This window comes from Phaethon lepturus, unplaced genomic scaffold, assembly GCF_000687285.1.
Source record: "Phaethon lepturus isolate BGI_N335 unplaced genomic scaffold, ASM68728v1 scaffold56554, whole genome shotgun sequence".
NCBI lineage: Eukaryota > Metazoa > Chordata > Aves > Phaethontiformes > Phaethontidae > Phaethon > Phaethon lepturus.
Window position 1 is genome coordinate 43,609 of NW_010533659.1, and position 21,105 is coordinate 64,713.

Sequence of the window (21,105 nt, forward strand, 5' to 3'; positions counted from 1 at the left end):
AAATATCATATCATCATTTCATAACCATTCCTGTTTATGCTCCCTCCTGCTTTCACAGGACCAGCCAGCTACTCCCGGTTGGAGGGAATCAGTTCTGGAACAGCCTCCTCTCTAGCTCCAAAATCTTACCCACCTCTGCACCAAAACACTATGCCAGCTGAACGGGTCGTGTTCCCCTACGCTCCTCTCCAACTCTGCCTCTGCATAACTAGAATTCTTCATTTCTCATCATGCCCTGTCCCTCAGGAAACTATATATCATTTTTTTCACAAAAGACTGCCCTTCATGGTTTGCTATGCCTCTGTTCTTTACACTTGTAGCATTACTCAGAGATCTGCGATTTGTTCATCTCTTTCTTCACACTGGATCTCAGAGCACATGAACATACAAGGAAAACATCTCTTCCCTTGCCACCTCTGTTACCCTTTCAGAATAAGCTTTATTCTTTTCTATTAATATTCCAGCATCATGAGTTATCCCAGCACGTGTCTATTATACCTATTAAATGATGTGTTAAAACATCTAGTTCTTCCTGTTTATTCACTCTTGCATTAGCAAGCATCTAAGATATTCAGTGCATTGAACTGCTACCCTTCCTCCTTTCCCTCCAATAACCCTATAAATAACACAGCACCCCTAATTTTTAAGCCCTTTTTCACATCACCTTTTTTTTTTTTCTCTCCGTGGGCTGTTTTCGTCAAGATCTCTAATTACTAATTTAAAGCTATGTTAGCAGGTAAATGTGCTTTTCCCTTTCTTCAATCACATTTAGTTCTGTCAGGCATTTCCAATTCAGCTCCCATCTGCCCACCCCAAATGGCTGGTTCAGACCAACACAGAGACTTCATTCAAGACCCTCAAAGTGCTTAATCCTTCACTGCTTTCCTCAGACACATTTTTCTCATCTTTCACAATGGGTACAACAATGTACAGAGAGATCAGAGTAACTTGTCCAGTGTCTCAGCGGAAAACAGAAGCAAAGCTCAAGAAGTCCAGGCTTGCAGGGCTTCAACTATTGTGTTATGTGACCCTTCAAGAATTTTCCTGAGAGCAACCAGTATTATCAAAGCAGACGAAAGATAAAGCTACTTGTTAAAAACAGAACTTCCCAACACTCGCACATTTCCTCCCATAGAGTAAGCGCTGCTCTGATCCCCTCCCCAGGGGCTCCAAGTCTAGTCCTGGAATAAACGCCACAGAAAAGATAAACAGCTTTAGTGTAAATAGGAATAGATGACAAAGCTTGAAAAGCTACTGGGCTACAGAGGCACGCTCGCAGAGCCCGTGCTGGTCCTGGGAAGGGGAACCAGCAGGCAGGGGACAACACTGTCCGTGCTGCTCATAGCCAGCAGGTCTGCCCAGCTGCCTTGCCAGAAGGAGCTGTGGAAACGCATGATGGCCAGAGAGGCAGGAAGACATCCAGAACTGCTAATCTGGGCTGGAGCCCTTCGGGTATCTATTCCCTTGCCAGCACATGACCCCCAGGACAAAGCCTCAGGGTCACAGGGAAGGTTCTGAGAGGCTCTTCTTTGAAAGACTGAGCGAGCTGGTGCTGTTCAGCCTGGAGAAGAGAAGGCTCCGGGGAGACCTTACTGCAGGCTGCCAGGACTTAAAGGGGGCTTCTACAACAGATGGGGACAGACCTGTTAGCAGGGCCTGATGCGATAGGACAAGGGGTAATGGTTTTAAACTAAAAGACGACAGATTTAGACTAGATATAAGGAAGAAATTTTTCACACTGAGGGTGGTAAGAACCCTGGCCCAGGTTGCCCAGGGAGGTGGTAGATGCCCCATCCCCGGACACATTCCAGGTCAGGTTGGACGGGGCTCTGAGCAACCTGATCTAGTTGAAGCTGTCCCTGCTCATTGCAGGGGGGTTGGACTAGATGGCCTTTAAAGGTCCCTTCCAACCCAAAGATTCTGTGATTCTCTAAAGTCCTCAGTGACTTTCTGTTTCTCATAGGCAACCCTCAAGGGGACTGCACACTGAAACAGAAATCCAGGTGCTGCTGGCAGCAGCTGGACATGCCGCAAGGTCCTTTGCTCTTCCCAGGGCTCAGTGGGGGAGTGAGGAGCCCTCTCCCTTCCTCAGCCTGCCCCAGGGTCGGTGCATTGGGGGAAGAGGTGCTTGATGTGCATTTGAATTCAAGGATCTCAAATGCTCGTAGAAACCACCGTGTGCATCTGCTCCTGTAGGAAAGGAGCCTGGCTTCTCACCATGGTGAAAGAGGCACTCTCTAAGAGTAATGGCTTTTATGTGAAACACACAAATAGCTTCAAACAGCTTAGGAATGGCACAGAAACATGAATCAGTGCCATGTGAAACAGAACAGCAAGTGGAAGTCACTCGAGGCATTGACCTCCTATGCTTGATCTTATGGTACCTAAGGGCAGGTTTTCTAGGACAACCCATTTCTGAAGGCCCCAGATAGCTATGAATCTGGTTCAAAACTAAACAGCCAGCAGGTTCAGTTTTGAACCAGATTTCTCTGGCCTGCCATAGCCATCCATCCCTCTCAGGGGCAGTGTTCCTAAAGGCCACAATACAAGGCTAATTTCTAGTGGCAAGATTTTAACTTTCCTTAAATACTCTTGGCTAAAGCAAGAACAACCACAACGAATTACAAAGGGTGCCTCATCCAACAACATCAGCAAGCAGAACATTCTGTCCTCTGGCTACACCAAAGGAGAACCACCACAGACCACATGCACAGGGCAACAGTGCCTCAGTGGTTTTATTTTTACCAACGGAGGACTGTGAGGGCCTAGTGCTGTGCCTCCTAAAACAGCAGTTCTCAACTATCATAGACCAGACAACTCTTACTTGTTTCTGGAACTGTTTGGACAGAAATGAAGCCTCTTGGATGATCACAATAAACAAAAAGTTAGAGAAAGTCAAGCATTACACCAGCTTTGCCTGGAAACCACTGCTCAGGGTATTTTGGCTGTAGATCCAGCATGCTCTGTTATTGACATTATATGTCTTATCATGCCCTGTTGATTCTGAAAGCATTGAGGAAAAAGGGAGGGGAAACCTGAAGGGCTATCAGATGAGAAGTTTTTCATTTCTTGAAACTTTTTTATATCTCCAAGCAACTCAAACTTTCTGCTTCTGCAAACTGCAGTAACAAATCACTGGAAATAAGGAATGGGATTTGTGCTCCAAGTTATCATTTCACTGCCACTGAAAACTATTTTAAATTATTCATCAGTGGAAACTCAGCATACATAAATATGGCTTAGTGCCCAGTTCTTGGTCTAACCACTGAGACCAAGTCACTGGGAAAGTGGCTGTTTTCTCAGGCAGACACATTTAGGAACTAAACCACAGAATAACATCTGTATTTAATAAAATTAAACGCATGCCAAAAATCAGCTATAAATGTAACTGGCCAGCCCACCAGACTTCTCCACTTAGGACGGCTGCATGGAAAAGTCCTGCAAAAGGTTAGATGAAAGATCTGGTTAGACAGCCTGGAAATTTGTTTCTGGTTTATGCTAAAGAGCATGTGCCAAGAGCAATGCTTTAAACAGGCTGTTGGAAAAAATTTGTAGATATTAGGTCTTGTGGCTCCAAGAAACAGGAGGTTAAGATATGCCTGGTTTTGCCAAGTCATATACAAACCTGATACCTCATGCATGAAACAAACACAGCCCAATTAGGGGAGTGCCGGTGCAACTAAGCCTGACAACAGAACAGAGACAAGAAAAACTCTGTAAAAATAATAACCTCAACTCCACCCTTTAAACAAGCGACCTCAAGAGCACAAATGCTGCCCTGGACCAGCTACAAAGAGTGGCATCTGGGAGCTGGACTCATCCCCCCAGCCTTCCTTCCAGAGTGGCTCTTAGCAAAGCGATTAACCTTTTCAATACCAAGTTGTGAAAGCTGTAATACAGCTATGCTGCTCCCAAGGGCACATATCTGACCTTCCTGAGACCGTAATTCAGGTCATTCCTGCAACAGGCTATAAGCAGTCTCAGAAGACCTCCACCAGTCGCAGCACATTCTTTGTTTCAAATCTCACGATGTGTCTCCTTTCACTTCCTCCTCTTCCATCTACCTTCTACTTTTGTTGACCCTGCTTTTGGGCACCTCATTGTCACTGTGTGACCCAGCTTTTGGTGTCACCTCTCAGCAACGGCACCAGTGCCACCTCGCATCAAGCACCCAGGAGATCACCCATCTCTTCACAAACCCTGTTTCTGGTCTTTGCTGGACTGTTACTGAAACCTGCCATGATGTGTTGGTACTTCTATCCTACCCTCAAAAAAGAGAATTACAGTGTTCATTGAAAGGCACTCCATGGGAGAGTGCAAGTCATTGTAAGTCATTGGGCAACTAAAATCGCAGCTCCGAGGGAGGTTATTGTACAAGCTAATAGCCAAAATCTCCCTGCACCTTAAAGCAATAATTGCCCCTTTTTGCAATTGTGAGAGATGAAGGAACGATGCGACAAGTTTCTCAATTTGCAGGTGCCTTACCTGGGTAGAGTCCCTACCGTTGGCTTAAAGAAAACAGCGTTATTTTTTTATAGCAGTGATATCACAGGGTTTCATATTCATAATACAGCAGTGCCTTGCTGGGATCAGAGCTGCACCGAGTGAACTCTACCCAAAACCAAAGCCATGGAACTTTACCCAACAAGCTCAACATTTACTATGGATGAGAGCGTAGGTGGGTGAAGGGAAGAGCCGTAAGACAGGTCTGAGGCTCACACTAGCTAAATATCTACATTTCACAGCCAGTCTGGGACACAGGCGAAAGCCAAACCCTCATTACTTGAGTGTCAACCTGACGCCGTCACCTGCCTGGTGCCGGTGTGCCGGCTGCTCTGCGGCACGAAACCAGAGCCCATCCCTGCCCTGAACCACAGCCAGAGCCTGGCAGGATGCAGCAAGCGTGGCTGGGGCAGGAGGAACGGCGAGAACCTGGTGGGGTGGGAAGGGAGAAGGGGAAGGTCACAGCCAAGCCCTGCTTGGAGTAGGAACGTGCCCAGCTGCCTGGCAAATAAACGTGTTTTTAATTATTGACTCAAGGGAAGGGCTCTCCAGGGCTCCATGTTACAAAACTGCACATTTTTGAAGTGTAGATGCCCCTTCCTTTACAAAGCCTCTCCGGCTGCTGTGGTTGGACAGGATTTATGCTGTCAATCACATGCAGTTTCATGTCTGTAATGGAGTAGCTAGGACCGAGTGTGAGGGATTTAATTTAAAAAAACCTGCGGCAAGTCTATTCAGAGACACCACCATAAATGGGTTTAGCCCTATTCCCTCCTGCCTGTTTGTCCATTATTAAATGAAGATCTTCTTTATTATGTCTTTTTCCCTTGAAAGAACAAGAATCCTCCTTCATCCTGAAGAAATTAAATGCAAGAAATACACTTTTGTGGTGATGGATTGTGTCTTTGGTACTGAGCTCAGCCTCCTGCTAGCACTAAACAAACACTACATGGCAACTGGAATTTCCCACACAGGTAAAACATTTCATATGTCCCTGGTATTAATGCAAATTTTTTTTTTTTCTGGCATTACTAATAGAGGGCCCACTTAGGTGGTGTACTGACATACCTCCATTTTCATACAGCAGATGCAAGGTCTGAAATCAAAAATCTTGGGAGTCAACTGGAATTATTTCTGCCTCAGGTCCAGTAAATTTTTAATGTGAAGGTAAAGTTCAATATCAGATTCTGCCCTTTTCTAAAAGCAGTATTTGATATTGTCACCACAAAGAGAAAAAAAACAAGAAGAGATCTCCAAAAGGGTGCCTCAGGTTTGCCTGGCATGTACAACACTTATGGTCAAACAGCACTCTTGGGACACAGGCCTGGAAAAAGTGCTAGATAACCTTAAAACAGAACATATTCCCTTTTAAGTTATTCTGGGAAGGGACAGAGGCTGCCTCATCTCTACCTTTTCCCATCTCCTGCAATAATACCAATTCTGGTCTGTCTTTCACTTCGTCCTCCTGGAGATGTCTCACCCACCTGCCTTGGCTGTGGGCAACGGGTGGGGACTGATCACATCTCAGAAATGCCTTGCAATGGGTTATTTCTCAAGAAGCATCTAACATTTCATGTTTGTTTTCAGTCCACTTCAGAGTGAAAGTGTGGATATTTCAAATGTATTAGCAGTAGAAATTGTCTGTTCTTCATTTTGGATTTTTTTTTTCAAATTTGGTTTAGAATTTTATATCACTTTCTATCCTGGATTTTAGGAACAGTAGTTCACAATATTTTGACGAATATCAGCATGCCAAATAAAGCAGCTGAAATAGCAATTTGTTTTTATTTTAAAAACTGGTCTGACAGGGGCTGGCTGGCACATGTAATTTCCTTTACTAGAAAACAGTATGTCCTTGACATGCTGGTAATGCCGCAGCTTGACACAACTGCACATGTTGTTAATAACAGCGATACGCAGTGATAGGAAGTGATGTAAAAATCATAAACATAAATACAGCTCTGAAACAAACTTTGAGAAGTTTTTCAATTCACAGTTATTTCCCTCATGGGAAATTATGGAAAAATAAGTGTATTTTTCATACTCAATGTCTGTTGTGGTAACACATTTCCTATCAGATGGGAGTCCCAGAAGGCAGATGAGTTTTATGTCTGTAGAGCCAGTCTTGGGCTGCCTTCTCCATAGGGAGCTGCTAACCCTGCCAAGCTCTGCCCAGGGCCTGGCTGCTCAAAAAGCAGCTGCCCTGCAGAGCAGGATGTGCTTAGCAGCAAGAAGGAAAACCCAATGGAGTTTTCAGAAGCCCTGGCTCAATTTATATCCTTCCTCTTCCCCTCACGGTGCCCCTAGGCTGGGTTTAGGGAGATGACGCTGCAGCAATGACTGTTCTTTCCATCAACTGGAAGCACACACCTTGAGATAAGGTTACTTGTGTAGATGAGCTCTCCCTGTTCCCTGTTTCTGCTTGTTTCATAGATAGTACTTGACCATCCCCATCCTCGACGTATGAAGCTCTAGGGCTGAGTTAAGCTGCCATGGGAACAAGTCAGTGACCAGAGATAGTCCACATTTGTCAGCCATCACCAAGGCACAATCCTTATTTCTTCCCACAGACTACATGAGCAAAAAGTGTCCCCGTTCCTCTCTGTTTCATCGATGTTCATGGTAGGTTAAACCTTAGTGTAAAAGATTTTGGGCATCTTTTCCACGGAAACACTACTGCTGCTCATCTCAGATGTATTTACCCACTTTGGCTTGAAGAGCTTCACTAAGGTTCAGTCATCTGGGAACTGGTTTCCTCCAACAGTATTTGTGTGCCTGACATGACACTACACATTACTGCTCTGTCAAGATTAGTTTTTACATCCCCGATTCCTTGTATAAAGAACATAGAACTATAAAAACTGACTATTATCTCCAAGAAATTTAGACCATGTAACCTGAATTGTTAATCTATACCTATCCTGAAAAAAATCCCAATTTTGCCTGCATTTCAGGTTATGTGGAAACAGCCAAGTCGCGCTGGGAAGAAACAGCAAAGTATTACTGGTTCTCATGGGAGCAATCCTGATCCCAGTTTCAGCAGCTGATGCTTTAGGTAACCCATTCACTCCCATGAGAGTTATACCACGAGCATGGCTCTTTAGTAAGGTTAACTGTCATCCAGCTTTGTTTTTGGAATAGAAATATGGTCTTTCCATGAGCAGTACTGTCCCTCCAAGATGATTGCATGGAATGTTCCCCCCAGAAGAGCCTTGCCTGATCTCAGACAGGACAGTCCTACGGATTTCTCCAAATACAAAGTCTTATAAACTGTTGGATTAAAATAGCACTTCAACCCTGGCATTTACTCCAGTGAAATGTCTGCAAGGAGCAATCATAGCCCTTTCAGCTTTTGGGCTGCAAGGCAAAAGAATTAAAAATAAAAGAGGAGGAAAAAAATGCTCTTTTAGCTTCCTGTTACGGAAGCTCCTCATTCTCTGATCACCACAGCTTCCCTTATCCTTCTCTGAACTTCCTCCAGTTTGAATTCATTGGTTTTGAACTGGTGATCAAAAGCACATAAAATGTGAAAATAAATTATTTTTCCCTATGAAAGTATGGTTTTTACATCTAGGAAGATCTGAGTTTCTTAGACACTTCGTTGAAGAGGGGGATGAACATTTCTCTGCTGAAACCCGGATACAGGGCCAGGCGAACCACAATTTTCCTAATATAGTGGCATAACCCTTTTGACGGGCAGAACTGCTACTGCTCGACGAGAGGGGATGCCCTGGGTGGACAGTGGCTCACAGGCAAGCCTGCGCTCCCTCATCTCCAAAGCCAAGCTGGAGAAAGAGACCTCGGGCTGGCAGAGATCCTTTCCCGGGAGCAACCACAACCTCCTCTCCTGGGACTATCAGAGCAGCAAACGGATGCCCCTGTCTTAACACCAGGGCTCATGGTCTGCCCCGTGCCAGGAATGGGAAACAGCAGCACAATTGCAAAAATAAACCCTTGGGGAAAAGCTATTCAGTCTTCTGAGCTCAGAGAGGTTGGGAAAAAAATAATTTCTTGTCAAAATGTGAGTAGGGCAGTAATCTCTGTGTTCATCAAATACAGGGAGGAACATCCTGGAAGGGAAAGCTTAGAGACTTTCCCTCTTCACAGTGTCTGTGGACCTGAATCCAGAGAGCGCACCGTGGGCCTGGAGGTGAAGTGACAAAACACGAGACTCAGTTCAGTGGCTCCTGCTGCAAAGCCTAATGAAGACGCACCCTAAGAAGCTGTAGGAAGCTGGCCTTCTTTAAGAATATGCTAGTAGCCCTCCTGTTAGACTTATTCCAAGCATTGAGCTCTTCAGGGATTTCTGTTGCAAAGTCTGGTGAGGATTGTGCTGCAGAGGATGCCTGCTCCCTAGCTCCACACCCATTTATTTGGGTGCCATGTGGAGCTCACAGGAAGGGAATCATGTGGGGTCTGGTTTCTCCTCCAGAGTTAGTGTTCCCCTCAGCAGCTTTTGGGGTGCTCTCAGGGTGCGTCTCTGTACTTTGTTCTTCTTCCTACCTCTCATTGAAGGGAATATCCGGGGCACTGCCATCAACATATTTCATCATCAAAAGACTGCATCAGACCTTAACACTAACTTGCTTCTAGCATAGTTTATAAACTGCTTGGAAGAGGGCACTATGCATTGCTCATCCACCCACTCCCCCCAAAAGATCCTTGTAGAAAAAACACCAAAACTCAACTTCCTCAAGCCGGTCATGTGCCACATCAGAGCACAAACTTTGCAGCCTGTTCTGTTGCAGATATTCCTCCACTCACTGGCACACACTCCGCAGCACTCCTCCAAGGTAGTACAAAATGCAGGAAAAGACAAGAAAGTCTGTCTTCCCATGTCCGCTCTGCAGATGTAAGACGTGCTCCCAAACAGGACCTCAAGGGCTCGCACATGTGCTGTATTTACATTCCTTAGTTTGTCACTCATGACAACGGCATCACGAGACAGCACTCACCTTTCAATTTCTTCTTTCCAAATTTTAACCTGAATAGAGACATCCCAAACCTTTATTTTAATCCAACTCCATGGAACTTCTGCAAGAGAAAAGAGAAGGTAATTCACAATGGGGGTTTCTAGTCCTGCAGCATGACATGATGCAGCACATACATGTAATTCTGTGCCCAGAAAATGGGAGAACCAAACTCCTAAGCACCATGGCCAACAGCTACAATTTATGACGTAGTGTGCTTTAAAATGCAAAACCTTCGCAGGTTTGCAAGCTGCACCCCATCAGTGTGGGCTACCTTACCTTGGACATTTTGATCTGTTCATCTCCTGACATGGCACAAAGAAGGGGCCAGTGGAAGAGAGACTGAAAGGAGAGACCTTGGCCACATACGAAAAGGAGAAATACAGGCACAGGGCTTGTACTTAAGGTACGGAGGAACAGAGTGAGATCAGCCTCCCTGAAGAGGGGGAAGCAGTGGGAAACACTGATTTCCTGTACATGTGCCTGTGCTCAACACGTGCTGGCTCACACTATTGCCTATCTGCTGATGACCCTCCATGTTTGGGCTGGACTAGCCTGTACGGCTCTGAGCAAAACTTCTCCCCTGCTGGCTGCAAACTTCCTGGCCCAGAAGCCAATAAACAGACACCAGAAATGCATTTAAGGCACTGAATATATCCTGATACGCAGAGGAATTGAGAATTAAAAAAAATCACATCAAAAACTGTCAGTAATGAAACTTTCAGTGTTCCAAGAATTGGACAGTTTATTTAAAGGACTTAATGGTGATGTTGGTGCTGACAGCCTGCAAAGATCCATGAGCATGAGACAAGCTGGATGCTCAGCACGCCTTGCTGACCAGGAGCCTGAATCAATAAGAACATTGTACCTGTTGCTTAACTGGCCAGGGGAGCCAAGCTGAGATGTTTGAGGAAATCATAATCTATCTAGAACAAGTTTTCTAGGTGACAGAATGAAGTATTTGCACTTTATCCTATGCTATCTGTGCAGGGCAAAGGTGTCTGAGGAGACAACTATAGCAAATATATCATGCTTTGGAAACACACAAATGCGAATACAGCCTATGCCACTGCCCAAATGCAAGCCTGATGCATCACCGCTGGACCATGCCTGGTGCAAGCTTGGGCTTCATGTCTTTTCAGAAAATGAAGGTAAACTTTTAAGGAGAGCTCTACAATCATTGCATAGGTTGAACAGTTCTACGCAGATCTCTATTCCAGATGCTAAAGCGAAGTTATATTTAGCAGCTGCAATTCAATGAGCCTGAGATAAGGCAAACAGCAAGCAGGTAAACACCAGCTAGCCAGCTGAGTGCTGCACACCCTGAGCAGAGCACGGCCCCGGCTCAGTGCTCCCTTCCACTCACCACGTTGTTTGGGAACCCCCCGCCCACTGTGCTGGAGCGTGATCCTTTTTCTATTCACTCATGTAGATCCAATTATTTCTGCTCACCAGAGCAAATGCTTAGGCAACACCTGTCCCCAAAATACCTCTGTCCATGGAGCTAAACTACTTACAATATTCAATGTCACAACCTAAAGCTTTCTCAACCTGCTGACCAACCTTACTTTCCATCCCTAACTGACCTCCACCTATCATTTTCAACATCATTTCTTCCATGTTTTAGAATTAGTATTGTGTCTTACAAAACCCTCCTAACTAGGACTGAGAGCTCCCCAAACACTGGTGGGAGGAGTGAGACACGCTACCCACACACACAGAGGTAAAGACCTCAGATTTCCTAGAGCACCAAGAGCCACAGGTCTGATAATCACTGTCCACTGGCAGCACAAGGATTCAAAAGGTTTGCTCGTTGTAATCATCATATGGCTATACTGCTGACCCCTGGATTTTGCTGTATTTGCCATATGTTTTAGGAAGACTATATGCAACTACCAAACCTCTCCCAGCTGTGGACTCAGTTGACAAGGCATATAATTTCAGTAGAGGGGGAAAAAAGGATGTTTATGTTTGTGGGAGAGCTGAGAAGAGAGGGTGGTTATAAGTTTTCTTTCAGCAGTAGTAACATGAAACAAACAATAGACTTAAGTTCCATGTCTCACAAACAAAAACCTGAAACTTCCTTCAGCTCTGACACATGGCTTTTGTTAATTACTGATTCTTTAATCACTGGTTTCTGGCGTGACTGCAGTATGACAACAAGACTGCAACAATATGCCATTTTGGCATGGAGGGCATCTTTAATTCCTTCAGCTTCTCAGTGCATTTGGTTAGGATTGCATTCATTTAACATCTTCGCTCAGCAGCAAGTTTAAGTTACCACCATGGCCAGCACAAATATCCTTACAGGCTCACCATTCCCATAAAACTATGTCTTTTAGGGCAGATGTGGGTGATAACTTTGCCATATCCAGTTGTAGCAATTACCTCTCTGGTACATCATTTCCACCACACAGATATAGCATACTTAGTTAAAGCCCAGGAGTTATGAATCCTTCCCAAGCTGACCTGATTCTTTACGCAAAACTCCTGGCTTCCCCAAACCACAACGTCATTTGCGAATGTGTCAGTATTCAATGGGCTCACACACGATGGCATTAAGGGCTTGACACACCCCTATTGCACTAAGATGTACCCTTTATTTTCGTAATATTGCCAATATCTTCCTTTGCTGCTTTGTTATTGACGCACACATCTAATCCTCATGCTCCTTTACCTGGCAAGCCACTCTCACGCTGGCTATAGCTTCCGTGTGTGCCTGCCAGCTCACAGCCCAGTTTGTGCCAGTACAGCTTCGCACTTCCAGGTGTCTGTTTTCCGTCTGATAGTTCATTGACCGTCGGCTGCAAGTGTGAAAACAAAGCTAAGCGAACAATGGTGGAGTTGTCCCTTTGGTGGTGCTCCAGGTACTACTCCCGTTGTATTAGCTACCACAGCTTCTACAGACAGATGTGGTCTCTTGGCTGACCTTAGCTCACCTGCCTTTCAGTCCCAGGTCCTTTTCTTGGGGTGTTTTGGACTCTTAATCCTACCTGCAGGGTCCAACATCTTTGCACCTGTATCTATCAACTATCTCCCTCAGGGTATTTTTTTTCTCCAGATTCCACTTGTCATCAAAATTCATGTCCTTGTTCAGTTTTCTTCACATATCTCTCAGTTTTTTAAATCTGAGATTCAATTTCCCTTCCAAAATTGCAACGATGGGTCTTCAGCCTCGTGTCACTCACATATACTGCTATGATTTTAATTTCCCTGTGCCCTTTCTGGAAAGAATTCTCTCTCTTGTTTCATTTTCATGTGGCATGAAGCACTTCTCAGATTTTGGTAAGACACTTTCACAGCTTCCTATTCCTGAATTGATTGGAAACCCATAAAACACATGAAAACTTTCTATAGTCAGGAAAAAAGGCAATTTCCTGTTTGCCTTCATTTTCCCTGGCACCAACTATTTTCCGATGCAAAGTGAAGCACTGCTTAAATCTCCTCAAGTTGAGTCCTACAGTCTGTGTCAGCCCTTCTGGACTTTTTTTTCTGTTCCATTTTCCACTTTTTTCTTTTTTTTTTTTCATTTCTGTTTACTCCCAATACCCTCACTGTTCAGTAATCAACTGGGGCTTGTAACATTTGAGTAATCATCCAACCCCTCTGCTTAACAAGACACGTTACTTCCCCATGTTTCCAGAGCCTATAGCAAAAATGATTTAAAGCTCAAATTCCTAGTTCCTCATTCATGGGGGTTTGGGGATATAAGCTACGAATAAGTTATCCCTTCGCACTATAGAAGGCTTTTGTACCGACAGTGCTCTACAAACTGTCTAGCTACGGCTTACACTTCTGCAAGGACAATCCAACTGCTTTATGGCTACTGACAGTTTAATCATGGGCTCTGGGCACTTTAATATCCACATAAGCCACTTTGATGGGTCTTGAATAGGGAAGGCATGCTTTCTCGCAAACCAAGTTCAGCCTTATTTAAGAGAGACAAGAGCCAGATTTGGCTTGAGAACACAACTGCAAAGCCCCTCCTGCGTGAAGCGCAGGTTGCAGAGAGCTGCGGCACGTGGAATTTGCAAAGGCTATAGCTGAATCCAGAACCGTGGCTCGCTAAGGGCTGTACGGCAAGCTGGAGGTGGAGGGAGGCACTTCCCACCGCCACAGTGGTAAGTAGCAAAATGAGGAAAGACATGGCACAAGTCAGATGAATGGAGAGCAGATGTTGCAGATGGAAAACGTGGCTGGTTTCTTGGCCCAGTTTCTTTGGACATAGCTACACGATACATCAGATTCGAAGATAAATACGGATTAGAAAATACTTGGTGCTTCTGCTCCCATCACCTTCTTCCCAGACTCTGTGAAATGATCCATGTTAAATACAATAGTTTTTGGAAGGGTTATTTTAATCCAGATCATGAGGTGTAGTTCGGTACAGACTGAAATTCCTGCTCAAGCAGTGGTTTGAACAGATCTGAGAGGGCAGCAAATTGTGCTGTAATACTAGAAACAAGCACACAGAGTCCAAGAGAATTAGGCAAGAGGACAAGATTTCTCCAGCCAGGTTTGCACCAAACATAGTGTGGTATGTATACACCCTAAAAAGCATAAATAGCCCAGTCCAGGTAAAAATTCATAAAGCACACCACACCTTCACTCACCTACTTTCCATGTCAGGTCAGTTTTTGCATGTGAGCAAGATTTATAAGTTAATTTTTAGAAATCTATATTCAGCTGATGTAACAATCACAAATACCCATAGGTCTTAGAACTTTTTTTGCATGCTAGAGTACTAAATATCCAACCAGTAGCTCAGTATATGAGAAAGTAGATCCCAAACATTGGGCATCACGACAGACAAGGTTCAAGCCTGCCTGTGTTGCCTAGAGCTCTTAGTGGAGCAATGCTGTTAAATGCCGTGAGATGAACCAAATCTGAGTCCCCTGATTCTGAAGACATATGACTTTAAGGTGGATTTGGAGGCACAACTGGGAAGATATTAAAGGTTTAAAACACATTAGGACCCCAAACTCCCTGTTTTCTCCACGCCTCAGTGGTACGCTTGCTAAGGGCGTGCACGTCAGGCGCTAAAGCAGGAGAGTCGCGTTGACTCCCGGGTATCGCAGAGAAGGACATCACAGCTGGCGCAATGTTTGCTAACGCTCTGGCAAGAGCAATGCAAAGGCCTGGCACACCGGGCACGGACAGACCTTGTAATGTGCCACGCAAAGGCATGTTTGCAAAGGACCTTCTTTAAACTTTGGGTGTATTAGCTGTTTCAATCAAATTGCTCAATTTTTTGTTCCGAAGAGTACGATACATTTGCTTTCCCCTATCGAAAGCAAACACAAAAATTTCAGCCATTAGAGATAATTAGTAGTAATAGTCTTTCAACATTGAAATACGTTAACGTTTCTATTTCCCCACCTCTGCTTACATCCTCTTGTACTGGAACACCTCAAGAGCAAAACAGGGAGTAGCATATTCTGTACACCTCCCTGCTTTTCAGGTGGGAAACACAGAAAGCAAGTTGCAGGATGGACAACTGAAACATGCGTTTTTAATCCCAGAATAACCCTCTTTCCGGGCTGAAATCAGATTTGCCTGAATTCAACCTGGAATAAGTTTAAGAAGCTATAAGTGGTCACTCTTGGCATCAGGTTTTTCAAAAGGAGAGGTGACTCCGGTTTAAATCTACTAGCTCAGTGCACAGAGTTTCAAAGTACCGCTGAAACCTCCCCAGCTTTTTAAATACCTGAAGAGGTATCCTGGATGAGGTGAGCTAGCCCTCCAGCTATTTTTTGGTGCTGTTCCAAGCTGTACATACAGAACCCCATGAAAACTGTGTGCTCCCACCCCTACGCTCAAATGTGCCCATGCAATTAGCTATAATTGCTCGGAAACAGACTCGGTCTGTTATCTGCCACGTTTTAAAGTAATGATCCAATATCCTCCATCTGTCTTCATTAAAACACTCTTTGAATTGACACCAGAATGGCAGTCAAAAATTTGCATCCAGCTCCTTTGGGTGCGTTAGTTGCAACGCTCAAGTTACCGATCAGCAGCCGAGGCAGAGCGAGCTCCCGAACAGGCTGCGGTCTGCTCCCCCCGAAACCGTGCGAACAATAGCAGCTTCCCCGGGCGGCTGCTGCTGCTTGAAATCAAACACAGCTCAGCTCACTTCACCCAGAAGTCTGTCAGCTCACTCACGGAGAAAGCTCAACCCCAAGCACTTTTGATTAAGCTTTGCAAATCTCTCTGGTCTGGGGAAAAAAAAAAAGCGAGTTTTCTGCCCCCAAAAACTGAGAGAGAAAACAAACAAGCGGAAGGAAAGCTTTGAGTCTTACCCTTGAAGGCTTGTAAAAGTCACAGCAACAAAGCTTCTGCCCTCCATAGCACTCTGGTACACTCCTCTCTTCTCATTTACACGCAACTTTATCCCCTCCCAAGACCGACAGCTCCGCTCGTAGTCGCAGTGCCAGGACGTTCATCTAAGAACGCAAAGCTTCTTTTCACTGTGAAATGGGCATCGCCTGCTTGTCTCCGAGCCCCTTAAAATCCAACGTAGACCCACTCTGCCATGCAACGTCCTGCTAACTAAACTTACCCTGAGTTCCCTACTTCTTACTTCAGCCACTGGTCCTGGCCCCTTGCCAAATTCTTCCTTTTTTTCTTTTTTTTTTTTTTTTTTTTAATTCTGTTTCCTGTAGATAGGGAGAGTGTAGTAGCTCCCTTAAAAATAAAATGCTTCAGCACAACAAGCTGTGAAAGAGTAAAGCGTAAAAGCAGAACACCTAGGCTTGGGGCACCCCAGTTAATTCCAGGGGCAGTTGCTACTCGCCTTACCTACCTCCTGCTGACGCGGAAGCTTTCGAAAGGAAGCCACACAAGTAAAAGAGTCCAACATATCAAATTCCTTCAAAAAAGGATGAACTTGGTAAGGGATCCATTTCCAAGAAGCAGCCCCTCTCTCTGTGTCTGTAATGCTGGACTCTGTGAGGACTCCTTAAACCCAGAGACACTGTCCTACAAGCTGATCCGAAGGCTCCACCTCACCCGCTTTCCAATAGTTGTGAGCAGCAAAAACTCTGCAGAGAAAAACCTCATAGAGCACAATTGCATAACTCAACCACAGAGCTTCCTCCAGCCAGCTGGAGGATCGCATCAACGCCGAAACGTCAGGGCTTGCTCATCCCTGAGAGCATGACCTCCCCTTGGCCTCTAGGACACGCACCTGGCCTCACCGCCATCAGGGGGTCCTCCTCGCCAAAACCCCTCAGCACTCTCATGAGCCTCCTGACCATACCACACGTTCTCCCACCTTCAACGAACCAAACATTCTTTTTTTTTTTCCCCAAATTGTGGGACCCACCACAATACAGTGCCCTCCTATATGCCAGTCCCCTGGCAATTAGCCTACCAGATGCACTACAAGACTAAAACTGGGCCAACTACAACTTTAATCTACCTCCTGCTTCCCTATACTTGTGAATTGCAATTATTCCAAGATCACCATAGTCTTCCCTTAAGTTGCATTGACAGTGATGCCTGCCGAGAACGTGCCAATTTCTTGCAGAGACCAAGAGCAAGTTTAACCCGAAAGATTTCTATATGTATTTATCTCTGTTTTTTCCTTCATCTTCTGTGTTTTTCCACTGAATTTATGTGAACAGTTAGAATTAATTTCAAACCTACCCTCAAACACTTGAACACATTAATCAGCTGATTAATTATAGTAGCATGGGAGTCAAGGCTTTGCCAAAGAGTATTTTCTAGAAGGTGAAATTTTCTGAAGTCCTGTCAAGACAAAAGCTATGGAGGACCCTGGATGCTGTAACAGCAGTATTCCAGTGGCTACACTGCAGTACTTCCAAAGGTTGAAGTGCAGAGTGACAATGAAAAGGGCCCTATACCACGATAAGCAATTTCTGAAGGAAGAACAAGATGTGATGACTCCAGGGTTATGCTTCCAAGCTACACCTATTTGAGACAACATTCATTGAATTGGCATCTGAATTCCAACATAAAGTACCCACACAAACAACCAACATGGGACATGGCATGTAGGACCAATCTCCTCAAGACCCAGGTCATTTTCAGATGATTTTGAACTGAAAAGCATCTAACATGAGAAGGAATTTCCCCTGCACTAGCCATTTCTTATGTTCTCAGCACCCATACCCCATCTCAACAGCAACAGCCACAAGTACCATGTTTTATCCTACGACCAAAAGTACAAGGATCTGGATTAATTTTGGTCCTTCTCTATATTTGGAGAACCCCTTGTTCTCGCTTCATTCTGGAGTTTTGCTCCTTCTTAGAACTTTCTTCTGCTCCCTCCCCCCCATTTTAATATATTAGCTAATGATGATTCATGCCACACTACTCCCACTTTACTTTGCTGCTGTCTTTATACTTGCTTGTTACTGCTTTGACCTCGGCCGCAGTCATGTCTTCCTTCCTAGAATTAGGTTCATTTCCTTCCTTTCACATGACAGTGGACCCAACCATAAAATCACCTGGCCTTGGGGCTTGTTTAGACTTCAAAATAGGTAAAAATTGGGTAGGCTGTTTTGTTAATGATTTTTCTTAGCACTTCACATACGTTGGCCATGACATTTTCCCTCAGCTATGCTTTTCCCAGTGAACCTGCTCCTGTAGGGAAGCTCAGCACATGTGGAAGCACTCAGAAGAGGAGGAGTGACTCAGTGTTATGAACTCAGCTCTGAGGTCTCTTGTCCTTGCCTTACGCTTTGGCTCCTGGGTAACATGTCTCCAATAATCACACTATTTGCACCCTCCTTTGCAAATTTCTGAACACATCAGGGAGGGCTGCAGCCTGCAATGTCAGTTGTCTGAATTTCAGTGCCTGCATAAAGTGTGGTACATGTATGCTGGGTGTCTGAGCTCCAACTGCAGCCAGCCTGGTTTGGGCAGGGATTCAGCTGACCAGGTACAGCAAGGCAGCAGTGAGTTTCCCATAGAAATGGGAAGAAGAAGTTCAGTCAGTTGCCTTTCCAGTAAATGAGCGGTTTTCTTTTCCAGGCAGCTACCTCCAAACCATGGTGCTTCACCTTTGAATCCTCCACTTTCCTGACTGCCCACAAGTCACACAGGCGTAGCTTAGAGTGGGATGGATTTAAAATCATGCCATTAACATCTTCTCTTAGGACTGTGTCTGGGAGAATGACTTCCAGTTATTCAGCCTGTGCTGCATTTCAACAATGATCAAGATGCAAATCTGAAGACTTACTGCCACTGATGTTTAAGGGACCACCGTTGGGACCAGATTTGCTCTCCCTCCAAACAGCAAAGCTGAGAGAGCAGAGGACCCTCGCTGGAGCACAGAGGACACCAACATGCCTGCTGACCTAGTAAGGGTTTGAATGGCTTAGTATGTCCCCAAGTAACTGGAGAGGATAACTAGAGGATAGGAAGAAGTAGGAGAGAAACACACCCTGGTGCACCCCACAGTGTAGACTTAAACTAATGCCAGTCCTTGCGAGAAGCCCTCCTTCTGTCAATGCTATTTTTAAAATTATTGTCAACCTAGATGCTTTCCCAACTATCCTGTTTAGTTCAAAAGGAGCACTGATGATCTTTGCTTTCCCTTACTGTCTTGTAACCGCAGTCTGCAACTCCTGACCTGCCAGGTTTGAAGCTTGACCTGCGCTACCACGGGCAGTACCTCTCACTGTGGAGAAGTAACTGTGGCCTATTGAGCCAGGCTGGGCTCCCCCACACCCAGAACTGGTGCAATGTCCAGGGATTATTTCCACCCAAACAATCTCATCTCCAGCTCCTGAAAGAACACAAGCGCATTGCTCATACTAACCATGGGAGTCACAACTCCAGAAAAGCCTTTCTACATGGTGCTGAAGAGTTCAATCACAAATCCCCAAGAATGAGCCTTCGTTGACCAAATCTCCTCTGTAGCCTATGCTTTCCTCATCCCAATTTTATTCCCCTTTCCTGACTAATCCTGGCCAGGGAGGAACTCCTTGTGTAGGGCAAGGATAAGGAGCATACTTCACTAGGGGGACCGCTGACACATCTCTTGTTACGAGCACCTGCAATGGCTGCAAGGGGTCAGATGGGCATCTTGTCCCAACTGCCCTTGCTATGAGAAACATTCTGCATCCTTTTGCTGTCAAAGGTCAGCGCAGAATGCGTAAGAAATACAGGACTGAAAGGAACAAATTGCGACATTGATGCCCAACCCTTGAATATAAGAGAGCTGTGTAAAAAATATAGTGTAGGAGGAATATCCAGTTTGAAAATTGCCATAGTCCAGCAAATAGCAGCATAATCATAAAGTTAATAGCGAAAGACCAAAGGTCCCAAAATACACTGTGTCACAGGTGAGGAAACATGAAGTGTACTGGCAGTGTCCTTGATCCCTGCAGAGGTTGTGGCAGGTGAAACTGTTCAACTGGCAGCAGAAAGCACACCATAATGCTGCAGGGAAAAAAAAAAAAACAAAACAAACAAATCCTACATGTTCCTGTTATCATGGCCAGACTGTGGGAGGAAAATTAAATGGATGCAGGAAGGCAACATCGCGAAGTGATCAGTTGTTCTAGGGCTGTTCTTACCTGTTGGGAGCTACTCAGCCAAATTCATTTAACTGCTCCTCCAAGGAACTCATAAACTTGTAGAAATCCAAAGTAACTCAATATGAAGGAGTGCTCTGGATTCCTACCTGTGTGCATCTGTCTCCCTGGGTGTGATCTGAGCTGAAGTGTGCAGCTTCAGCACTGCAGGTTCGTACAGAAATATTCCCATACCTCACTGGTTACTCCAGCAGCTGGAAGCCGACACAGTGCTATAAGGTACATGCCAAATGGAAATGGTCAGAAAATAGTTTCAGTGGGTGTGTGCAGAATAACGTGACTCATACTGATCAGGATTCAGTAGAGTGCCACTTACCTGCAGCAAGGAAGGAAGCATGCCTGGCAAAAATTCCCTTTCTCCATCAGAGCCCCTTGCCCAGTAATCCAGACCCTTAACAAACAATGATCAGCTGGGGAAAACCCTAAGAAATCCATAAAGGCACAGCCTCTTGCCCTTAAAAAGAAAGCAGCAACTTGCTCTGGTGACTATTGATCTCATCTTCTTGGCACCACCACCTGCAAATGTGATACCTCCTGACACTTTAAAACAGAAATTAAAATAGTTTCTCTCAATCGTCTCTTGCAGCCCATAGGAGACAGAGCAGAGCTGAAAACCTTTTGGTCAAAGAGCTTTCATCTGGGTTCAGCTGCTCAGATTACACTTGCAGGGGAGATAAAGCTCAGCTCAATTCTGCAGGGAATAAGGTCCAAGGCCATCTTGTCTCTGAGGTCCAGTTCCCACCAGATTTATGATCTTGTGTTTATGAACTCCTTTCTGGCCAAAAATTTCATTGCTCTGATAGGGAAGGGGCTGTTGCGAGGGGGGAAGTCTCCCGGGTACCTGAGATGTTTGCTGTGATCCCGTGAGAAATTAAGTGATTTGATGGACACAGAAATCAGTGGGAGCGGATGGAGATCCACCTGTCTCGGGATTACGTTCTGGGACTACGAATCTGTGTCTCTTCATCTGCCGAGGACACTGCACGTGCCTGACTGCACGGGGATTAATCAGCCGCTGCAGCAAACCCCAGATGTGCCCACACTGCCGTTAGCACATATTTCCTAAT

General features: G+C 45.1%; 1 protein-coding gene across 1 annotated transcript in view; it reads right to left on the minus strand.

Moving 5' to 3' along the window:
- LOC104614941 (phospholipid-transporting ATPase ID-like) overlaps positions 1-16,729 on the minus strand; it is a gene marked incomplete at its 3' end in the record, with an annotated part of 59,638 nt that extends 42,909 nt beyond the window's left edge. Inside the window, exons 1-3 of the mRNA XM_010285245.1 lie at positions 16,660-16,729; positions 16,482-16,513; positions 12,151-12,277 (exon numbers count right to left, since the gene is read on the minus strand). Of these exons, the coding sequence (XP_010283547.1) occupies positions 12,151-12,277; positions 16,482-16,513; positions 16,660-16,729 (229 nt within the window). The remainder of the gene's footprint in view (positions 1-12,150; positions 12,278-16,481; positions 16,514-16,659) is intronic.
- Between the last annotated feature and the right edge of the window lie 4,376 nt (positions 16,730-21,105).